Genomic DNA, 21,722 nt, shown 5'->3' with positions numbered 1-21,722 from the left:
AAGTAGGTTTTTGTGTAAAATAGACAGAATCTTTTACACATACTGATGCTAATGCTCTTAATCTTCGATGGCAAGGTCATAATTAGGGCTTGGCAGTTGTTACGTGGGCTAGACACACAACAGAGAGCACATTGTTACCAAAAAGAGGTAATTTGTGAATGCTAGAATTTTTCTAGGATCACAAATTTTTTTTCCACAATTTTGATGTTGCAAATTCTGATTTTTTTTTTTTTTTTTTTTTTACTTTCATATGGATACACTATTTTCCTCTAACACACTTATTTATCACAACAGAAAATATAATAAAGTTGTGATCCTAAATTTTCTGGTATAAAGTATATGGATATTTCTTTTTCTCACTACCATCATGTAGTAAACACATTCTTTTTCCTTTACAGTTGGATAGGCCAAAAAGATTGAGAAAAATTGGTGAATGGAGTAGGGGCAAACACAATTTTCTTGAGCTAGAACAAAAATGGAACTAAATTGGAAAATGGACCAACTCTTTGTTTCTTAGTGTCCATTTACAAAAATTATTTTTTACCAACTTATTTTAATATTTAGCTATTTGCTATTATTTATAGGTCCCACTGATTTTTTTTGTACTATTCATGGTCTCACTGTACTATTTCAGCTAACTTTTTAGTTTTATCTACCTTACTTTCAGCAAAAAAGTTTTAGTTTCAAAAAAATAAGTTGATCCCAAACAAAACCTTATTTTCAATTTTGGAGTAGGAGTGGGGCGTGCGGAGTTGCAAAACTTGCGAGTATAATGATTTTCCTTGTACTTCACTTGCAGTGGTTTGGAAAATCCATTCTAGTGACCCATTTCCTATAAATAAGGGTTGATGGAGATAAGCCCAATCTTGCCCTAAGATAAAATGGCTTAAAAGCCAAATTTTTTTGTCAACACGAGTATGAAGCCTAATCCGTGAAAGTAGAAATCAATGACTTGTAAAGCCCATTTTCGTGAAGAAAAGTTTACAAGCACAAGGCCCAATCGAGAAGTGGAAAATACTTGGACTTTTTGAACTTTGAAGGCCACTTAGATGGATTTCTGGCTTCAACTTGGCAGTTGGTATGTTTCAACTAAACGTAGGGTATATTTGTTTAGAGTTTGGAGGTGAAATAGGATGGATGAAAAACTTCGTAGAGAAAATAGGAAAGATATTTTTTTGAAGTGTGTTTGATTAGGTGGGAGGAAGGAAAATAAATGGTGAGGGTCACGTGTTTCTCTCTACGGGCCCATCAAAAAATTTTCTCCTTAAAATGGAGAGAAAACTGAAAGGAGAAAATGAGGCTGCTTAATAGACAAAAATGTCTTTTTATACTTACACATTAGCTTTGTCCGTACATTGCTTCTTCTTCACCTCTTTCTTTTTTCTTTCTTTTTTCCTCCTGGACGTTGCCTCTTCTTCTTCCCTGTTGCCTCTTCTTTCCCCCTTTTTTTAATCTTTTTTCTTTTGATTTAAGTGTACGTTGCTCTTTTTTGTTTTTCTTTTTTCTTTTTTTTGGTTATTTGTCCCTTTTGGTTTTAATTGGCATCATTTTTTAACAAGGATACATGAGTAAATTTATACAAACTCACTTTTTCCATCCTCCACTTTTTCACTTCCAATCAAACAAAAATGAGGAAATTAAAAATCTTTTCTATTCTCCCACTTTTCCATCCCTCTAACCAAACAGACCCTTAAGGGTCTAGTTGGTTAGAGGGGTGAAAAAGTGAATGATAGAAAATTTAGGGTGAAAAATGGAATGATAGAAAATTGTGTTTGGTTTCAAATTGTGATGCAAGACAGAATTTACTATTTAATTTTTCTAATTTATTAATTTTTGTATTTTTATGTAATTTTTGTTATTTTAGGTTTTGGGTATTTATTTTATTGTTTTTAGTTGCCTTTAATGTTGTTTAGTCAAATTAGGGGTCTTTTTACTATTTAAATATATTGTAACCTTCAAAGACAATTTAGTCCTCAAATTAATAAAATACAAACTTTTTCTATTGTTTTCTCTGGTGGATTCCAAACCTATGACATTGTGAATTCATGGTTTACTATCAGAACCTAATAGTTTAATTTTTGTTCCATTAAAGAGAGTATCAGGTGTGCTTTCTTCAGGTTTTCACAACATCAGTTGGTATCATAGGCTTGCTAACTGATGTGATGATAACCACCACCACAACAACAATAACGAAGTTGAAGATGTAGTTCTCACTGAGGCTGAGTTCCACCAATTTTGTGAAGAAAGACAACAAACTATGTGATAATAGCTTAATTTTGCATATTTATATCATTATTATAAAGTATTATCATACTTATTTTGAGTTAATTCATGCATTTTATAGTTGGTTTTGGAATAATGTTGAATAATCAATTTTGTGCTTAATTGAATTTTAATGCGTGAATTTGTCTTTTGTATGATAATTAAATTAAATAAGTAGATTTGTGTAAAGAAGAAAGCTAATGAAATTTACTTTTACAAGGGCCATGATGAAGTCAAAGAAGGTCAACACAATTAAATTCAAGTCCAATTAGAGCAAGGAATCAAAGGAAACTTGCACCAAATCCAAGTCCAATTCGGATTAGCATTCCAACCTGCACACCAGTTAGTATTCGGAGCATAACGTTTAGCTCATATGTCCAATCGAGATTATTCAAGTTGGGCTAGAAATATAACTTAAAGGTCGACAACTTTTTAGTTTACCAAAAGTCCAAATTCTGAATTTAAATGGGCCAAAAACGTCAGTTAAATAAAACCTAAAAACCTGAGATTTTCTCCAAACAGGAATTCAACTTGTAATGGGATTCCTTAACCTATTTAAAGGCTTTATTGCGCAAAATTCAGGGAGAGCTGTCATAGAATATAATTTAGGTTTTCTTAAAGTTTCTTTATAGATTTTAAAGTTTTATTTTTGTTATGGCTTTCTAGAAGCCTTGCTAAGGCAAGGGGTGAAATCCAACCGTTTATTGGTATGTTCTTAACAATTATTTATTAGTTTTAAATGCTTATATTTTTATGTTTTTGATTGTTTTACTCATCTAGAAAAGTGTTTAGTTATGTATAATTATTTGATTTATCATAAACTTCAGGCACGTTAAATGCTTAGTATTCCCTGCGAACTAATTCACTAGTTTTGTTTTGCCTAAAATCAATCAATTTCATGAAACTACCTTAGACAATTAATTCTTGAGTTTTTATTGTTAAATCATCCAACTAAGATCATCATTTGTATGAATTTTAGTTGAGTTATAAAATAAATATTATTAAGACTACCAATAAATGTGTTGTGTGTGGATCCCTAAACCTTAGCGCCTTAATATATTGTTATTTTCTCTCATTTTAAATTAACTTTACTAAACCATCTAAAATCTCTTCAATTAAACTTTATTATTTTACTTTGATTCTCTTATGGTTGCTAATCAATTCCCTTTCCTCGTGGATTCAACTTTGGACTTACCAAGTTATTATTTTGCGACAATCCTGCACTTGGGAGCATTATTTAAGTCATAGCACTATGCTCGAAATCTGGTAAGAGATTGGTACCTTCTTGCTAGGAATCATATCACAACAACAATGATTAAAATATTCAAAGGCACACTCTTGACTACAAGAAAATTCATTTTTTGATGGAGATATGTGTAAGTTGGATTTTATTGACTAGCTTCTTGATTTGGAAGAGTATTTTAATTTTTGAAAGATTTGTAATGAAGAAAAAAATACAACTTACATCTATTAAATTAGACGATAAAGTAGAGGAATGGTGGAAGACATTCAAATTGATAGANGTAATTACTGAGAATATTGTAGAAGATTCAATTGAAATCGAATACGAGGATGAGTTCACAACTCACAATCCTCAGGTTTCTATTGATTTTATAAGATGACTATGCGATATGTTGATTTTCTTGGATTAGAAAATTTTATTTATTATCAACCCTTTGTTGATTGATTTTTACAAATAAATTGAAAGTGGATGAGATAATATTTTTGCTACATTTTATGAAGGATTCAAGTTTCAAAACTAGATGAAGTTATCAAAGCATTAAAAGTATTTATTTATTTGGAATGGAAGATTTCATATTTCGACTATTAACTTGAGGATGAGTTTTTATAATTGATTAATTTCGGTTGTTTTTATGTAATTTTTGTTATATTTGTTTTATAGTAGTTATTTCCTTGTTTTTAGATGTCTTTAATGTTGTTTAGTCAATTTGGATTTTTTTTTTTTTTTTTTTTTTTTTTTTTTTTTTTTTTTTTTTTTTTTTTTTTTTTTTTTTTTCGTTTTCCTAGTCACCCTAGCTAGGTTTTTCTAGTTGCCTTAAGTTTTCTAGCAACCCTAGGTATTCATTTTACTAATTAAATGCATTGTAGCCTCCAAAGGAAATTTAGTTCTCAAATAATAAAACAAAAAATTTGTTTATTGTTTTCTCTTGTGGATTCCAGATCTATCAACTTGTGGATTCAAGAAATCTCTCGTATATTTGAAATTTATTAGTAAAAACTAACAATTTAGTTTTTGTTTTTATCAAATAGAATAACATGCATACTTTTTTCACCTTTTCGTGTTCCTAGCATGTGAGATAGAGATTATTTATTGAAAAATGTGAAAAGGTGAAAGTACAGGGAGATTGTGGAGGTTAGTGATGTTGTGGCTCAAGCCGTTTGTATGAGATTTTTTTTCTTTCAAAATAACACCAATTTTCAAACAATTTTGTTAGTTAGTATAGTTTCCAAACTATTTATGAAACTAACATCTCAAGGCGAAAATACTCGAGTTCACTATAGCAACTCGAGTGTATAGGAATCAATTTCCAGTGGAACTTGAGTTCGTAAAAATGATTTCAGGTGGAACTCAAGTATTATACACTCGATTTCTTGCTATGCACAAATAAAAAAGAGAGAAATAGAGGGCAAAATGACCTTCGCCTAAGTCGTGGGTTTAGTTTGAGCTTGGGTTTGTGGGTTTTGTTGCTTGGGTCGTGGGTTTGCTGCCTGGGTACGTGGGTTCGCTGCTTGTGTTTGTGGGTTTTGTTGCTTGGGTTCGCCACTGGGTTCGTTGGTCACCAATTGGGTTTGCTAGTTGCAAACTAGGTTCGCCGTTCATGGTTGAGAGCTACGTGTGATTTCTGCTTTGATCCTTGTTTGTGTTTTTGTTGTCTCTTTAGTTGTCGTGGATTTTTTTTTCAAAGGGGTTGTCGTGTATTTTTTTAGAGGGGGAGAAGAGGAAGAAGAAGAGGGTATCTCAACTTTTTGGTTTTCTTTTGTGGAACTCAAGTGTTTAAAACTCGAGTTCCAGGCGAATTTTCATGGAAATCGAGCCTATGATACTCGATTTGCTACTGTGATTCCGATTATCTAACTCTCAAGATATTAGTTTGCTAAATAGTTTAGAAACGATATTAACTAACAAAATTGTTTTAATATTGTTGTTATTTTGAAGAAAAAAAATCTGGTTTGTATGGCACCAAACATGAATTGGGGAGGAGAAAAAGGTGTGAGATAAGTAATCTAAGACGGCGGACTACACTTGTTGGGCCTAGTAACAAACCTTTGACACATGAGTGGGCGGTTCTCAAAGATTACATCTAGGGTAGCATTGTAATCGGGCGACAAGTGTGAAAATTTGGGATTATGGGATGCAATTCCGTCATTGGCACATTTACCTGAGGAAAATGTTGATCTTAATGGGAGTTGCGCCGAAAGAGAGATTTTTTATTTTAGCTAAATCCAATTAATGAAGATTCAAAAGTAGGGTTAAAAATAAATAAAAAATAAGGGAAGACAGCTAATTCTGCCAAACGTAATGACAAAAAGATAATAGCGATTGAGGTTCGTATTAAGAGTTAAAATACTATGTTTTGATATCAACCATTGGATAGAGAAAATTAAAAAGGAAAAAAAAAGTTAAAGAATTAAAAAATAGTTAAAAAGTTAGAAAATTTTAAGGTGGTGTGAGGAGGATTGGAATATTGCCAGACAAGATTTCGGTTTTCACGTGGACGGCGCACAGAAGCCAATGGCTAAATTCATTTTGACAGTTCATTGCAGTGAGAATCAAACTCAAACAGACTATACGCTTCTCATAAAGTTCCTTCTATATAGCCACTCTCTTATCAATGGCTGCATATGCACTCATCTAGTACTGGTAGAGTATGGTAGTTTGAATTTTGAAGCAAAGATGACACACATTCGCTTCATATCCACAAGTACCATTCAGTCAGCAGCAGCGAGTCCCAACGAGTTAACTCGAAGGATTGAGTTAACTCCATGGGATCTCCAGCTGCTCTTAGTTGATCATATCCAAAAGGGTATCCTTTTCTTCAAACCAACACCTTCACAAGAAAAAGAACTAAAGGGTAGTGTGATTGATCACCTAAAAACCTCTCTGTCCCGCACATTAGATATATTCTACCCTCTTACTGGTCGCCTTGTCATGGTAGAAAACGATGATGACAAAACCAGATCTTTCTTTGTTGACTGCAATAATCTTGGAGCCCAGTTTGTTCATGCAATGGTAGATGATCTCACTGTGGCAGATATCCTTGATCCCATATATGTTCCAGACATTGTCAACTCCTTCTTTCTATTGAATAGCGTATTGAACTACGAAGGCATTTCCAAGCCATTGTTGGCTGTGCAAGTTACTGAGCTTGCTGATGGTATCTTCATCGGTTGCACTGCAAACCACAGTGTAGTGGATGGCAGTTCATTCTGGCATTTCTTTAACACTTGGTCTGAAATATCTAGAGGTAACAATAGTCCCATATCACAATCTCCTCCAATTTTCCAACGCTGTTTCTTTGATGGTATTATCGATTTCCCCATTCATATACCTTTCCATCCCAATGAAATCTCTAATGAGAAGTCCACAGCCCCACCTCTCAAACAAAAATTTTTTCATTTCTCAAAGAAGAAAATTGCACAACTCAAAGTAAAAGCTAATGCTGAAATGGGCACCAACAATATCTCGTCCCTTCAAGCAGTCCTTGGTCATCTTTGGCGATCTGTGGTTCGCAATAGGCGTTGTAGTGCTAATCAAGAGGTTCATTACCGCGTAATTGTGGGAATGAGGCAAAGAGTACAACCACCATTACCAGAAGAATACTTGGGAAATGCGGTTTTATTGGGGAAGGTAACAGCTACCGTAGACAATCTTCTTGAACACGGGCTAGGATGGGTGGCTTGGCAGATAAACAAGGAGATTGCTTCTCAAACAGCAGAAGAGGTGAAGAAGTTTATAGAGGATTGGGTAAAAGCCCCAAACATACGGCCACTCAGTGGAATAGCAAGTAATGCATTGATCACAGGAAGCTCGCCGCGATTCAATGTGTATGGTAATGACTTTGGCTGGGGAAGACCTATTGCTGTGCAAAGTGGCGTTGGCAATAAGTTTGATGGAAAGTTAACCGTGTTTCCTGGGATTGAAGAAGGAAGCATGGATTTTGAAGCTTGTCTTTCCCCTGAGGTATTGGAGGCTATGGCAGACGATGCAGAGTTCATGGAGGCTTTAGCCTCATAATTAAATTTTGTTACGAACCTTCTTTGTCATCTTTGACATGGAAAACAAAAGCTTCTAATAAATGTTCTTATGTTTGATTCTGAATGTCCTAAGAGTTGGATTTGAATAAAAAAATAAATACACATTTTCAACGCTTTAATTTTCATAAAAAATGAATATAATGGCAATTTTGTAAATATTGTAAAAACATAAAAGGCTCCTGATAAATGTGTGTAAAAGTGAAAAAGGTAACTTTTAAAAAAGAAAAAGAAAAATAGAAAAAAATTCCAAACCATGTATGATGAATTTTATATCTAAATTATGTATTCAAAATAACTTACTAAACACTTTTACTTATAAAAATGATTTTTTTAATCTTTAATTTTAGAATTTAAATACAGAAAAGAGAAAATGAAAACTGAATACATACTTTTTAGAACCAAGTAGAGAATTGCTTGAATGTTATAAATAATTCAATAAGATTATTAAAAGTGTTGAATGTTAAATGGCTTAACATAGGCACAATTTCAGGATAAAATTGCAAAATGCCCCTTTTGGGCAAACTAAGTAACGTTTTGCCATCTTATTCAAACTAATTAGGGAAATACTCTTATTTTAAAACTCGATTTTCTCAAAATCGAGTTATATATATATAAAAAAAAATTCTAGAGTCCTATAGCGGTGTTTTTAAAGACCTATAGTGACATTTTCAGAACCTATAGTGACGTTTTGTAACTCGACTTCTAATAAATCGAGTTATAAGCAATTTTTTTAATTTTTTTTACCTATAACTCGATTTTATATAAATCGAGTTACAAAACGCCACTATAGGTTCTGAAAACGTCACTATAGGCTCCTTAAAAATGCCGTTATAGGGCCTAAATCGATTTTGAGAAACTCGATTTTCAAAAGAGGGGCATTTCCCTAATTAGTTTGAGAAAGAAGGAAAAACGCTGCTTAGTTTGTCCAAAAGGGGCATTTTGCAATTTTGTCCCACAATTTCACCTTGAATTGTACGTCTATTGGTGTAAAATACAACTTTTATTTGTACATAAAGGAATGATTTAGACGCGACGTAGCACTTAGACAGTGCATATATAAGTATTAATATATCATTAACTCAAAAAATTTAGAATCGTCCCAAACTTATCAAGTATAAAGTTCATATAAGTATAAACATATCATTAACTCAAAAAATTGACATCACAATGCATATATTTTTTTAAATTTTGTCAGGCATAATGGGAGGGAGTGGTTTGAATCTTGAAAGCCTTTGTTGAAAACACCAAGATATGCTATTTGAGTTACTTGGCTTTGACAATGTTGCATTGCATATAAAAAATAGAGCATAGTTTATTTGACACACCATCACACATATAATACACACACTTACCAAAAACATAGAACAATGTAATGTGAAATCACGATTTTGAATGTGTATTATTACCTATCAATAAGTACAATTATCAAGAGGCAGGATTATTGAAAGTTAGGATTTCTCAAAAAAGTAAACCAATGCTAAATAGATTTGTCGAGGGTCCATTTTCTTTGGGAACGCGTGGCAACACAACACTTGCTCATCAACGCCCACTAAAGACTTGTTAGCTGAATATACTAAGGGTCTGTTTGGTTGGAAAGATTTTAGGGAGGACGAAAAATGTAAGAGAGAAAAGTGGGTAGAAAATATTTTTGATAGGTGTTTGGTTGGAGGGTAGAGAGGAGAAAAATTGGTGGGGCCCGGGATTTTTCACCCTGGCCCCACCAAAATGGGGAGACAATTGAGAGGAAAACTCTCATTTATGGAATAGACAAAAATACCCATGTGTAAGGGCAAATGGGTTTGTTGTTTCTTTGCCAATTTTGGATTTTCTTTTTTTCGTGGTTATTAGAAAAAAGAATGCTGTCTTTTTGTTTTGCGTTTTCTTTTTCCTTCTTCTTTGTTTTTTTTTTGTTTTTCGTTCGTTTTGTCTTTTCCAGCACTTCTCATTATTTTATTTTATTATTATTTTTGGTGCTCATCTTCCTTTGACTTGTGCTCCTTTAAAAAAAGAAATTGAAGTGTCCATACACAATTTTCTTACTCAAAATATGTGCTACTTTTTGTTTTATTTAATGAGGTTATAATTGTAAATTTATACCAATTTCATTTTCCATCCTTTCATTTTTCCTCTCAACAAAAAAAAAAAAAAAAAAAAAAAAAAAATTTTCCATCCCTCCGGAGGAGATAGAGATAAGGATGGTGTGAAGAAGAAGGGGGTGTATTAAGAGAAAAAAGAAGTTTTAGGTGGGGGTAGGTGGGAAATAATAAAAAAAAAGTAGGAAAAACTATTTAGTAAAAAAAAAAGAGGAAAAATACTATTTTAATAAAAAAAAAAAAGTGTGTATAATAGATAAACTGATGTGGGATTGGTGATGTGGATCGGTGTTGATGGAGTGCTTGTGATGAGTTGGTAGATAAGAGGAAAGAAAAAGATTCTAAAAAATAAAAAATAAAAAATAAAAAGAAGGAGAAGAAAGAGAGGCAGAGATAGAGATAAGGATGGTGTGAAAAAGAAGGGGGTGTATTAAGAGAAAAAAGAAGTGTTAGGTGGGGGTAGGTGGGAAATTAAAAAAAAAATGAGGAAAAATACTATTTTAATAAATAAAAAAGTGTGTAATAGATAAACTAATGTAAATGTTTTGTAAAAGTGATGGTGTAAAATAGAAAAAGTAGGTTTTTTATGTAAAATAGACGGAATCTTTTACACATATTGATGCTAATGCTCTTAATCTTCGATGGCAAGGTCATAATTAGGGCTTGTCAGTTGTTACGTGGGCTAGACCACAACAGAGAGCACATTGTTACCAAAAAAGGTACTTTGTGAATGCTAGAATTTTTCTAGGATCACAATTTTTTTTTTCCACAATTTTGATGTTGCAAATTCTGATTTTTTTTACTTTCATATGGATACACTATTTTTTCTCTAACACTCAATTTATCACAGCAGAAATATAATAAAGTTGTGATCCTAAATTTTCTGGTATAAAGTATATGGATATTTCTTTTTCTCACTACTATCATGTAATAAACACATTCTTTTTCCTTTGCAGTTGGATAGGGCCAAAAAGATTGAGAAAAATTGGTGAATGGAGTGAGGGGCAAACACAGTTTTCNATGTAAATAGACGGAATCTTTTACACATATTGATGCTAATGCTCTTAATCTTCGATGGCAAGGTCATAATTAGGGCTTGTCAGTTGTTACGTGGGCTAGACCACAACAGAGAGCACATTGTTACCAAAAAAGGTACTTTGTGAATGCTAGAATTTTTCTAGGATCACAATTTTTTTTTTCCACAATTTTGATGTTGCAAATTCTGATTTTTTTTACTTTCATATGGATACACTATTTTTTCTCTAACACTCAATTTATCACAGCAGAAATATAATAAAGTTGTGATCCTAAATTTTCTGGTATAAAGTATATGGATATTTCTTTTTCTCACTACTATCATGTAATAAACACATTCTTTTTCCTTTGCAGTTGGATAGGGCCAAAAAGATTGAGAAAAATTGGTGAATGGAGTGAGGGGCAAACACAGTTTTCTTTAGCTAGAACAAAAATGAACTAAGTTGGAAAATGGACCAACTCTTTCTTTCTTAGTGTCCATTTGGCAAAAATTATTTTTGTCAACTTATTTTAATATTTAGCTTATTTTGCTACTATTTATAGTCTCACTGCATTTTTTTGTACTATTCATGGGTCTCACTGTACTATTTTAGCTAATTTTAGTTTTATCTACAGTACTTTCAGTAAAAAGTTTTCAATTTTAAAAAAATAAGTTGATCCCAAACAGAACCTCATTTTCAATTTTGGAGTGAGGAGTGGGGCGTGCGGAGTTGCAAAACTTGCGAGTATAATGACTTTCCTTGTACTTCACTTGTAGTGGGTTTGGAATAAATCCATTCTAGTGACTCATTTCCTGTAAATAAGGGCTAATGGAGATAAGCCCAATCTTGCCCTAAGATAAAATGGGCTTCAAAGCCCAATTTTTTTTGTCAACATGGGTATGAAGCCTAATCCGTGAAGTAGAAATCAATGACTTGTAAAGCCCATTTTTGTGAAGAAAAAGTTTACAAGCACAAGGCCCAATTGAGAAGTGGAAAATACTTGGACTTTTGAACTTTGAAGGCCACTTTGATGGATTTCTGGCTTCAACTTGGTAGTTGGTATGTTTCAACTAAACGTAGAGTGTGTTTGTTTAGAGTTTGGAGGTGAAATAAGATGGATAAAAAACTTTGTAGAGAAAATGGGAAAGAAATTTTTTTTGAAGTGTGTTTGATTGGGTGAGGAAGGAAAATAAATTGTGAGGGTCAGTGTTTTCTCTCTGGGCCCATCAAAAGATTTCTCCTTAAAATGGAAAGAAAACTGAAAGGAGAAAATGAGGCTGCTTAATAGACAAAAATGCCCTTGTGTACTTGCACATTAGCTTTGTCTGTACATTGTTCTTCTTCACCTCTTTCTTTTTTCTTTTCTTTTTTTCCTCCTGGACATTGCTCCTCTTCTTCTTCTTTTTCTTCCTTGTTGCCTCTTCTTTCCTTTTTTTTTTAAATCTTTTTTCTTTTGATTGTTGCTCTTTTTTTTTTTTTTTTTTTTTTTTTGGCTATTTGTCCTATTTTTGGTTTTAACTGGGCATCATTTTTAACAAGGATACATGAATAAATTTATACAAACTTACTTTTTCCATCCCTCCACTTTTTCACTTCCAACCAAACAAAAATGAGAGAAATTAAAATCTTTTCTACTCTCCCACTTTTCCATCCCTCCAACCAAACAAACCCTTAGGGTCTAGTTGGTTAGAGGGGTGAAAAAGTGGAATGATAGAAAATTGTTATGGGAGAATAGAAAAGATTTAATTTTCTCTTATTTGTGTTTGTTCTCTCTTTCTTCTCCTTTTTTTTTTTTTTTTTTGAGATTCTTTTTCTTTCCTCTTCTCTGCCAACTCATCACAAGCACTCCATCAACACCGATCTCCATCAAAATTGATCTCCATCAACACTGGTCTCCACCAACACTAATCTCCGTCAACCCATCACCGATCTCCATCAAAACCAATCTCCATCAACATCGATCCACATCATCAATCCTACATCAGTTTATCTATTATACACACTTTTTTTTTATTCAAATAGTATCTTTTCTCACTTTTTTTTATTATTTCCCACCTATCCCCACCTAACACTTCTTTTTTCTTTGAATATACCCCATTCTTCTTCACACCATCCTTATCTCTATCTCTGCCTCTCTTTCATCTCTTTTTTTTTTCTTTTTTTTTTTTTGAGAATCTTTTTCTTTCCTCTTCTCCGTCAACTCATCACAAGCACTCCATCAACACTGATCTCCATCAAAACCAATCAACACTGATCTCCATCAACACCGATCCACATCATTGATCCAAATTGCCTCTCCAATCCATGGTCCATGATCACCAGTCACTGATCCAACAATTTTGTTACAGTGGTTGATTTTTGTTGTTGATTTTGTGGTTGATTTTTTTATTTTTGTAGTTGATTTTTGATTTTGTGTCTATGGGAGTGTGTGTATCAGAGGAAGAAAGAACATGATGAGGGAGGGTTAGTTTTGCAAATGGAGAAGAGAGAGAAAAAAAGGAGCGAATCAGATATCATTAAAATATTAAATGCATATGCTATAGTAATAGTGCATATAAACACGGTTACTGTAACAATTGTGCATTTATGCACAATTTTACATCCACTGATGTGGGTGTTTTTTTGCTCAAAATGTGTAAAATCAGTTAGTTTTTCCATTTCACACAACTTTGCACATACTGATGCTAATGCTCTAAGGATTCCTATTTACAATAGGAATATGAATGAGAATAGAAGTAGTCAAAGTCTATGTAAAATCAGAGTGAAGGGTTTTTCTTATTAATTAGAGAGAAAGAAACATGTTTAGAGAGGTAGCCGCGAAATGAGAAAAGAGTGCAAGCCGCCGGTGAGATAGAGAAAAAGAAAAAGATAAGCGCAAGAGAAAAATATTGTGCATGTGAGAGAAAAAAGATAAGGATTTATTTATTTATTTATATAGCTATGAGACATATCCCTTGATGATTAATTAATTTGACTTTTTCTCTATGATAAGGTTTTTGTTGCAACAACTATAGGTAGTTATTGTATTTTAGAGTGTGAATGAAGATTTCAGGTGAGTTTATATTATTTTTAGAGAGATTGTATTATAATTGCAGTTTGCGGCCCTTAAATTTTCTCTAATATAGTGAAATTAGTGCAACTTTGTGAATGTAAAAACATTACCGAATCACGTAAATTTTGTAAAAACTAATATGCAAAATGTTATGGAGCATAAATGTATAGGTGGAAATTTGTGTTAATGGGTTATGTTTGTGTCATGTCAATGTAAGTTATTCAAAGAAATGGCTCAACTCTAACTCAATCCATTAAATAATTGTGTCAAACTTTCTAATAATTTCTTTATCTTTTTAATAATAATTTATTAATATTATTATTAAAAATTTTAAATTTTAAATTGTATTTAGTATTCAAATTTATTTTAGAAAAAAACTTCATTTATTTATATAAATGTAGTTTAAATTCTTTGTTGTTACCACCTCAAAAAATAGCTCAGACGAGTTGAAATATATGTCACGCAGAGTATCTCCCGTTGTAATATAGTAGATAATAACCAAGTTTTCCAGTTTCCAAAGAAAGAAAGAGATAGGTTTTACTTTTTATTTTACTTAATAGTATCACAAAATATTTTATAATATTTTTACAAATTATTAATATAACAAATTCTTACTAGTTCTAATATGAACCCACTACTAACATGATAATTTTATTTATTAATAATTATTTGATAAATACTAAAGTCAAATCAGCAGTTTATAAAAACAATGTAAAATAGTTTGTATCTGTAGTATTATTCTTTAATTTAAATCAAATAATAAAGATTTATAAAAAAAATAATAATAAAGATTAAGATGCAGGAAAAAAAATAAATAAATAAAGGAAAGATATTCCGTCAAAAATAGTGGCTAAAATAAGACAATTAATGTAGCCAAGATTTCAATGATCAAGTGTAGTGGATTGAAGACTAGTAAATGCCGTATTGCGCTCCGTAATTTTGACACTGACGTTGTTTGGATCCATTATTGGCTACACGGTTCTCACGAAGCTCCTTTTATAGCCAGGCTATAATGGTTGCAAATGTGCTCATTAGTTTGAATCAAAGATGACACACATTTGCTTCATTTCCACAAGTACCGTTCATTCAGCAGCGAGTCCCAACGAGTTAACTCAAAGGATTGAGTTAACTCCATGGGATCTCCAGCTGCTCTTAGTTGATCATATCCAAAAGGGTATCCTTTTCTTCAAACCAACACCTTCACAAGAAAAAGAACTAAAGGGTAGTAGTGTGATTGATCACCTAAAAGCCTCTCTGTCCCGCACATTAGATATATTCATTTCGTGTTATATTTTGTATGTTTAGTCATTAGTCTATTCAAAGAGGAGTGAAATCTGACACTAAATGTTTTATTCTTGTAGCATCATGCCACTTTAAGGCCATCAGTTGTGGAAGTGCTGTTGGAAATCAGTAGATTCCGTGACATCTATCTTATTGAAAGAATTCTTGATGATGAAAGTGGGGTAAGCAGTTTTCATATTTCATTTTCAACTAAACCTGAATGTCTACAATCTAGTATTTTATGCTGAAGTATAATTATAGTCATTTAAAAATCTTAATTTATTATTTTCGACTGTTCATTACATTAGCTATGTAGTTCTTGCAGATCCGTTATGTTATATGCCATAAAGTTCTTATATCGTAAGGTCTATCAATGCATTTTACCTTCATAAAGTAGTCTGTACAAGAGCCCTTTTTTTCAGGTGTTGGGACAGGTAAATAATTATTTTGGGCTAAAATGAAGTGGGCAGTGGAAGGGAACTATGGAACTTGTGAGATTTTGTGGTTACAATTGGGGATTTTCTTCATTGTGAACTCAATGTACTTTTCATGCAAAAAAACTTGATTACTTATAAAATAAAAAAATAAAAAATTGGGAATGTTGAGTTGAGTACCACATGAATTTCAAATTAGGTATTAGCGTAAGAGATTTATTTGCTGTTAGATTGAATACTAAGTTAATTTCATTTTTAAGAAATTTATTTGCTGTTAGACAAAGTACTATGTTAATTTCATTTGAGGCCAATGAGCTCTTGCTCAAGTAGCATCTCCTCTTCTTGTAAAATCAAGGTGGAGGGTGAGATTGTGGGTTCAAGATCTACTAGGTGAATGTGTAACGTACCAATAAAAAATTGTCATTTTTTAGCCCCCATCATCTAAGAAATTCATTTTTTTTGTGGGTTGAGTACCATGTCATTTTCATGTTAGGCCCGATCATTAAGTGCGTGCATTGGAACTTTTAGGTTTAAGTTGAGTTTTTGCTGGTTTGTGATTTGGACCTCAGTGATTGGAGGCCTGGAGGGTGAGATTGTGGGTTCAAAATCTACTGTGTGAGTATGTAACTTACCGATAAAAAAATTTCAATTTAGGCCCCATCATCTAAGAAATTCAATTGTTTTTGGGTTGAGTACTATGTCATTTTCATGTTAGGCCTGATCATTAAGTGCATGCTTGTGCACTTTTAGGTTTTAGTTGAGTTGTTGCTTGTTTTGTGATCTGGACCTCCGTGACTGGTTTCATGATACACGAGCATGGGGTTGACAAATGGCAACCAAGGTGTTTGAAAAAATTGAAGGTTTTGATGCCTTGAAATTTATAATAAGTTTTTAATTTCTTCTGGTATTAGTGTTATTTGTCAATTGTCTTTGATTATCTGGTAAGTTTTGGATTATGTGAGAATGTGTGTAGTATGTTGTGTCCAGGGAATAAATTTTTTCACTATCTAGTAAGCGCCTTGGAAGTTGCTTAGCATTTATTGAAAGTCTTGACTGGTCATGCCTCGTAATTTCCAATAAAATATCAAAGAGAAAGAGAAGAGAGGGTGTCTTTGATTCTGAAATATTTGCAAGTTTGTGTTACAATTGGAGTTTAGTTGAGTTATTGCTTCTAATTAAGTTGGTCGCGTTGAGTAGCATTTGCTTTTAGTAGTGTGGAGTAAGTCTGCTGCCCCAAATTGAGTGGCATCCTTGGAGTTTCCCATTTTCTTGGTTGAATCCCTTGGTTTCAACCACCCCTCACAAGTCTTGGCCTGCATCATTTCATCAAAGTCAAACCTGAGCTGTTTCAGAGCGTTGGGGAATAGAATAAGAGCAGCTGAATTGTAGGCTTGATATGGTTATTGGCAAGATATGTGTTAGGGGTTGAAAGGGTTTCTTGTGGGTTCTCTGGTACCACAAAAGTTTTGCAGCAACTCGATATTATTTATAGATTCCAATTTGGCTATCTAGATGTGTGTGTGTGTGCATGTGCGCTTTGGAGTCACCTTCTAATTCTTTTTACTTTAGTTGAATTCTTTTTTATTTTCAAGCAGTTACATTGCTCACCTTTAAAGCTCTGATGTTACAGGAAAGGGTTCTATTAGCTCTGGAAAACGCTGGTCTTTTCAAAAGTGGAGGCCTGATGAAAGACAAGGTGTCTTTACAATTTTTGAGTTTGTATTTTAATTTATCTATATAACCGGCCAAGACTCCCTCCTAATCCTCAGATGAGGATACTAGCAGAAAATTTTTAAAGCAATGCTAAAGATGCTGGACACCTTCTGCACTAAGATGGTGGAGCATGCTTGTAGTAGCCTGCGTTACTGTCATACTCAACACTCGCTGTTTCTTATTCATATGGAATCAGAAGGACTATAATCTGAATTGAATTTCTTCAAACTTATATCAAGTCACCAGAACCTCACTTGACCAAAAATAGAAGCATTGTAATTGTGACTAGTCAATTTTCTAGTTTGGTAATATAATTTTGGATCTGCAATTGAACAGGTCTTTTGCTTTTTTGATAATTCAATTGTTGGGTGAGGGGGAATTGAACTTGGATGTCTCCATTAGAAACACTAGGAAGTGCTAGTTGAGCTACAAGACTCTTGATGCAAGTGAATAGGTTGAAACCAATTAAAGTGCTAGTTTTTAAGGGAAAATGACAATAAATTGGATATTTAAACTAGATCAATACAACCTGCATCATAACATCTTCAAATTTTCAATTTTTTGTTTTTTGTTTTATTTATTTATTTTAAGAGTGCTCAAACCTGAGACCTTGAATTTGAATGTCTAGTACCCTCAAGCCTTCTCTAGGTTGAGCTCCTGTACAGTTTATATATGGTTTTCTATTTTTACTAAAAAACTTGTCCAAATTCACTACATAACTTTTTGATTATAAATATACTCTTAGTTTAATTAAATTCTTTTGGCTCTAATGACATCAATACTAGTCAGCGATCATTTGGAGTCACTGGATGGTAGTTAAATAAGATTAATATTTCTCTAAATAAGGATTAAGGATACTTTTTCTTGCCACGTAAATTTGTGTAACTTCTGACTTGCCTTTATTCAAAATATGCCTTACTATATAACCACTTTTCGCTGATAAATTGCATTTACCATTAACACGCTAAATCTTAGGTAAGAAAAGGAGTAGCTTGGAGTGAAACAAACGTGGAGGCCGGCATAAAAAACTCTACACATAATGTCAAAGGCTACTGAAGGAGGTCCATTTACCCTTTTCAACGTGTTAGAATCATTCATCTTAATTTGAACACAGAAAGTTTTATCTTTAGCAAAGCTACATATGAGTATAGAAATTATTTTTAATAAAACAAACACAGCTTAAATTGTTTTTCCTTGCCAGTGAATAAAAGAAGAGATTATTGTGCATCTTTTAAATAATGTGTTAGTTAATTTGTTGAATTTCTGTTGCAGTAGAAGACCTAGAGTTCTTTCCCTTCCATACAGTGCCTTACTGGCGTAGGGCTCACATACCATACAGTTTCTTGTCATATCGCCTTGTATCTTTGGCTTAGCACTGTTATAGAATTGGACAAACTTTTTTTTTTGATAAACAGAATTGGACAAACTTGAATCCTATAAAATACAAGAGTTACATTTGTTAACGACTTATCCTTCAGTTTACATGGATGGTGTAATCTATGTATATTATTGTTCTGTAGGTACTATTCTGTAGCACAGACAATGGAAGACTGTCTTTTGTGCGGCAGTTGGAGCCAGATTGGCATGTTGACACAAATCCTGATACTCTATCTCAGCTAGCTGTAAGTTCCCTAATTCATTTATTTTTCCCAAGAGCAATAAAATGGTTTTCTGCACCTCCATTTATCTGTTGCCTCTCCTTTCTAAAAATTAATTTTTGTACCTGTTTTTTATTTTCTGTAGAAATTCATTAGATTCCAATTGTACATCTCGCCCTCTGGATCAAGTTCTAGATCTGAGTCAAACATCTTTAACTCAAAAAGTTTGGAATCTTTTTTCAATGAAGATAGTCTGTAGACCTTGAAAATCTTACATGTAGAGAATGAGAAATAGGGAACAAGGAAGGTTTATTACACGCTACTCTCAGAGATTGCTACCCTTGTGTACATATTGTTATTGATATTGTATTATGCAGCAGCTATGCTGTAATTGCAGTATACTACAATTAGTGTCCTCATTCATTTTCTTAAATAAATAAAAGGTTTACTTTACTTAAACTTGCATTGCATTCATGCATATTTAGTGATGTAAGTGTAACAATTGAATTAAGAACTAGGGTCTTTTGGGGAGTGCCTTCAAGCAGTATAAAAGAACTAGGTACTTTGGTACTAACTAGTAACAGCTTGCATTTGATTGTCCTTAAAAATTGTTAATTGTTGGGGCCTTTTTCTGTTGAATGCCATGCCTTAGCCTTTGACTAGGGGCTTCGGAGGACTTGGGTTTTTTGTGGGGAGTCAAACCTAGAACTCACACCCACGAGTGTGTTATTGGTGGCTTCCATCCTCAAGTCCATAAATCAAATTCTAAAATTCAAAAAAGGACAACACAATATAAAAACCACAAAAAAAGAGTTCAACAGTAGAAGCAAAGAACAACATGAACAAAGAAACTTCTCTAAACTCTAAGGTCTCTCCAGGTCTTGGAGTCTTGTAGAAGCATACACCTTATCTAGTGCAAGCCTTTTTATTCCTAATGTGGGTCTTGTTTTAAAGTTTGAACACAAGATTTAGAGTGCTTAGGTCCTCAGATTTGAAGTATATGTGCATGAACATAAGATTTAGAGTGCTTGGATCCTCAGATCTGTGTGATTCCAGTTAGCTTGTTGGGTACAAGAATTGTTCTCAATAATAGTCAAAAACCTTGTTACTCAACTGGTTGGTAACTCTTGGTGTTTTCAAGACATCCAGAGTTCAAATCTTCTATCATTGTAACTATTGAATTGTCAAAAAGAAATGTTCTCAATAATAATAATAACCTGCCAAGATTTGCATTGAGCAAAGGATCCAAGTTCATACTTTCCCTGAATTGACCAGTTATGATGGTGTTCGAAGGTTACTCATCTTCTAAATAGTCCTCCATATAAGTGCACATTGCTTCGTCATACTTTCTTTATCATGGGTACTAGTAACAGCTTGCATTTGATTGTCCTTAAAAATTGTTAATTGTTGGGGCCTTTTTCTGTTGAATGCCATGCCTTAGCCTTTGACTAGGGGCTTCGGAGGACTTGGGTTTTTTGTGGGGAGTCAAACCTAGAACTCACACCCACGAGTGTGTTATTGGTGGCTTCCATCCTCAAGTCCATAAATCAAATTCTAAAATTCAAAAAAGGACAACACAATATAAAAACCACAAAAAAAGAGTTCAACAGTAGAAGCAAAGAACAACATGAACAAAGAAACTTCTCTAAACTCTAAGGTCTCTCTAGGTCTTGGAGTTTTGTAGAAGCATACACCTTATCTAGTACAAGCCTTTTTATTCCTAATGTGGGTCTTGTTTTAAAGTTTGAACACAAGATTTAGAGTGCTTAGATCCTCAGATCTGAAGTATATGTGCATGAACATAAGATTTAGAGTGCTTGGATCCTCAGATCTGTGTGATTCCAGTTAGCTTGTTGGGTACAAGAATTGTTCTCAATAATAGTCAAAAACCTTGTTACTCAACTGGTTGGTAACTCTTGGTGTTTTCAAGACATCCAGAGTTCAAATCTTCTATCATTGTAACTATTGAATTGTCAAAAAGAAATGTTCTCAATAATAACCTGCCAAGATTTGCATTGAGCAAAGGATCCAAGTTCATACTTTCCCTGAATTGACCAGTTATGATGGTGTTCGAAGGTTACTCATCTTCTAAATAGTCCTCCATATAAGTGCACATTGCTTCGTCATACTTTCTTTATCATGGGAGGTTGTTGAGGTGTAATTTTCAACTGTTTTCATCTGATGGGGGATCGCAAGAGGTCAGTTCTCAGTCCTTGGGTTGATGCGAATCATGAAGATTATGTGAAAGGACAGAGGAGAAAGAGGTGGTCAAGGTTTTCATGCTCTTCTCCACACATCGTTCATCTAGTGTCTCTGGTGATTTGACTTTTGAGCTAGCTTTGTTTTGACGGGTAAAACGTGCAATACTTCCCCACCCTCCCCAATCCCCCAAAAAAAACAAAGGACTCCTTATGGGATGTTGAGTTTCTGAAGACCTTGCACATCCTTCTGTTGTAGGACAAAGGTGTTCTGTTCACTTGCATGCTTGGATCTCACTCTTGGGCTAGTAATCTGTATCCTTTTCTTATCTAATATATGCCTTTTGTCGAGTGTAGTCAGGTGATCTTATCTAGATATCCAATTTTCGAATGAGGAGTGTGAATGGTTTCGTGTGCATCTCCATTTTATTCTATACTATTGTGTAACTCCATACATATGCACAGGTACAATTAAAAACAATCACAATTATATGGTTCAAATTATATATTTAAAAAAAAAAAAAAAAGGCTAAAATTATTAGCTTACACATTAAGTTTGTGTCATGTGTCCACTTAAGTTTTTAATCTTTGTACCAAATGAGTTAATGAGTGCAAGATACTAAGAATCTAATATTAATAAACTAAAAAAAAAAAAAAACCAATCACTATACTCAATAAAAATCAGTGCACAACAAAGATCATCACACGTTCTATTTTATTAAAAATTAGAAAAAAAATAATGATCATAAGTAGTATTAAATTTAGGTAAAAAATTTAATGTGACTAATTACGTTTACT

At 33.2% G+C, this 21,722-nt stretch overlaps 2 protein-coding genes across 2 annotated transcripts; both read left to right on the top strand.

Moving 5' to 3' along the window:
• The first annotated feature begins 6,139 nt into the window (after positions 1-6,139).
• On the top strand, positions 6,140-7,559 carry LOC112025517 (uncharacterized acetyltransferase At3g50280). The gene has a single exon (XM_024058196.2). The coding sequence runs from the start codon at positions 6,179-6,181 to the stop codon at positions 7,517-7,519; it is 1,341 nt and encodes a 446-aa protein (XP_023913964.1). The 5' UTR covers positions 6,140-6,178; the 3' UTR covers positions 7,520-7,559.
• A 7,188-nt stretch (positions 7,560-14,747) lies between these two features.
• LOC112023248 (peroxisome biogenesis protein 22) lies at positions 14,748-19,185 on the top strand. Its single transcript, XM_065782218.1, has 5 exons — positions 14,748-14,930; positions 15,062-15,163; positions 17,046-17,111; positions 18,649-18,750; positions 18,872-19,185. The coding sequence occupies exons 1-5, from the start codon at positions 14,748-14,750 to the stop codon at positions 18,983-18,985; spliced, it is 567 nt and encodes a 188-aa protein (XP_065638290.1). The 3' UTR covers positions 18,986-19,185.
• The last annotated feature ends 2,537 nt before the right edge of the window (positions 19,186-21,722 follow it).

This window comes from Quercus suber, unplaced genomic scaffold (genome assembly GCF_002906115.3).
Source record: "Quercus suber isolate HL8 unplaced genomic scaffold, Cork oak 2.0 scaffold_294, whole genome shotgun sequence".
NCBI classification, from domain to species: Eukaryota; Viridiplantae; Streptophyta; class Magnoliopsida; order Fagales; family Fagaceae; genus Quercus; species Quercus suber.
The sequence above is the reverse complement of the archived record's forward strand: the minus strand, read 5'-3'. Positions and strand labels throughout refer to the sequence as shown.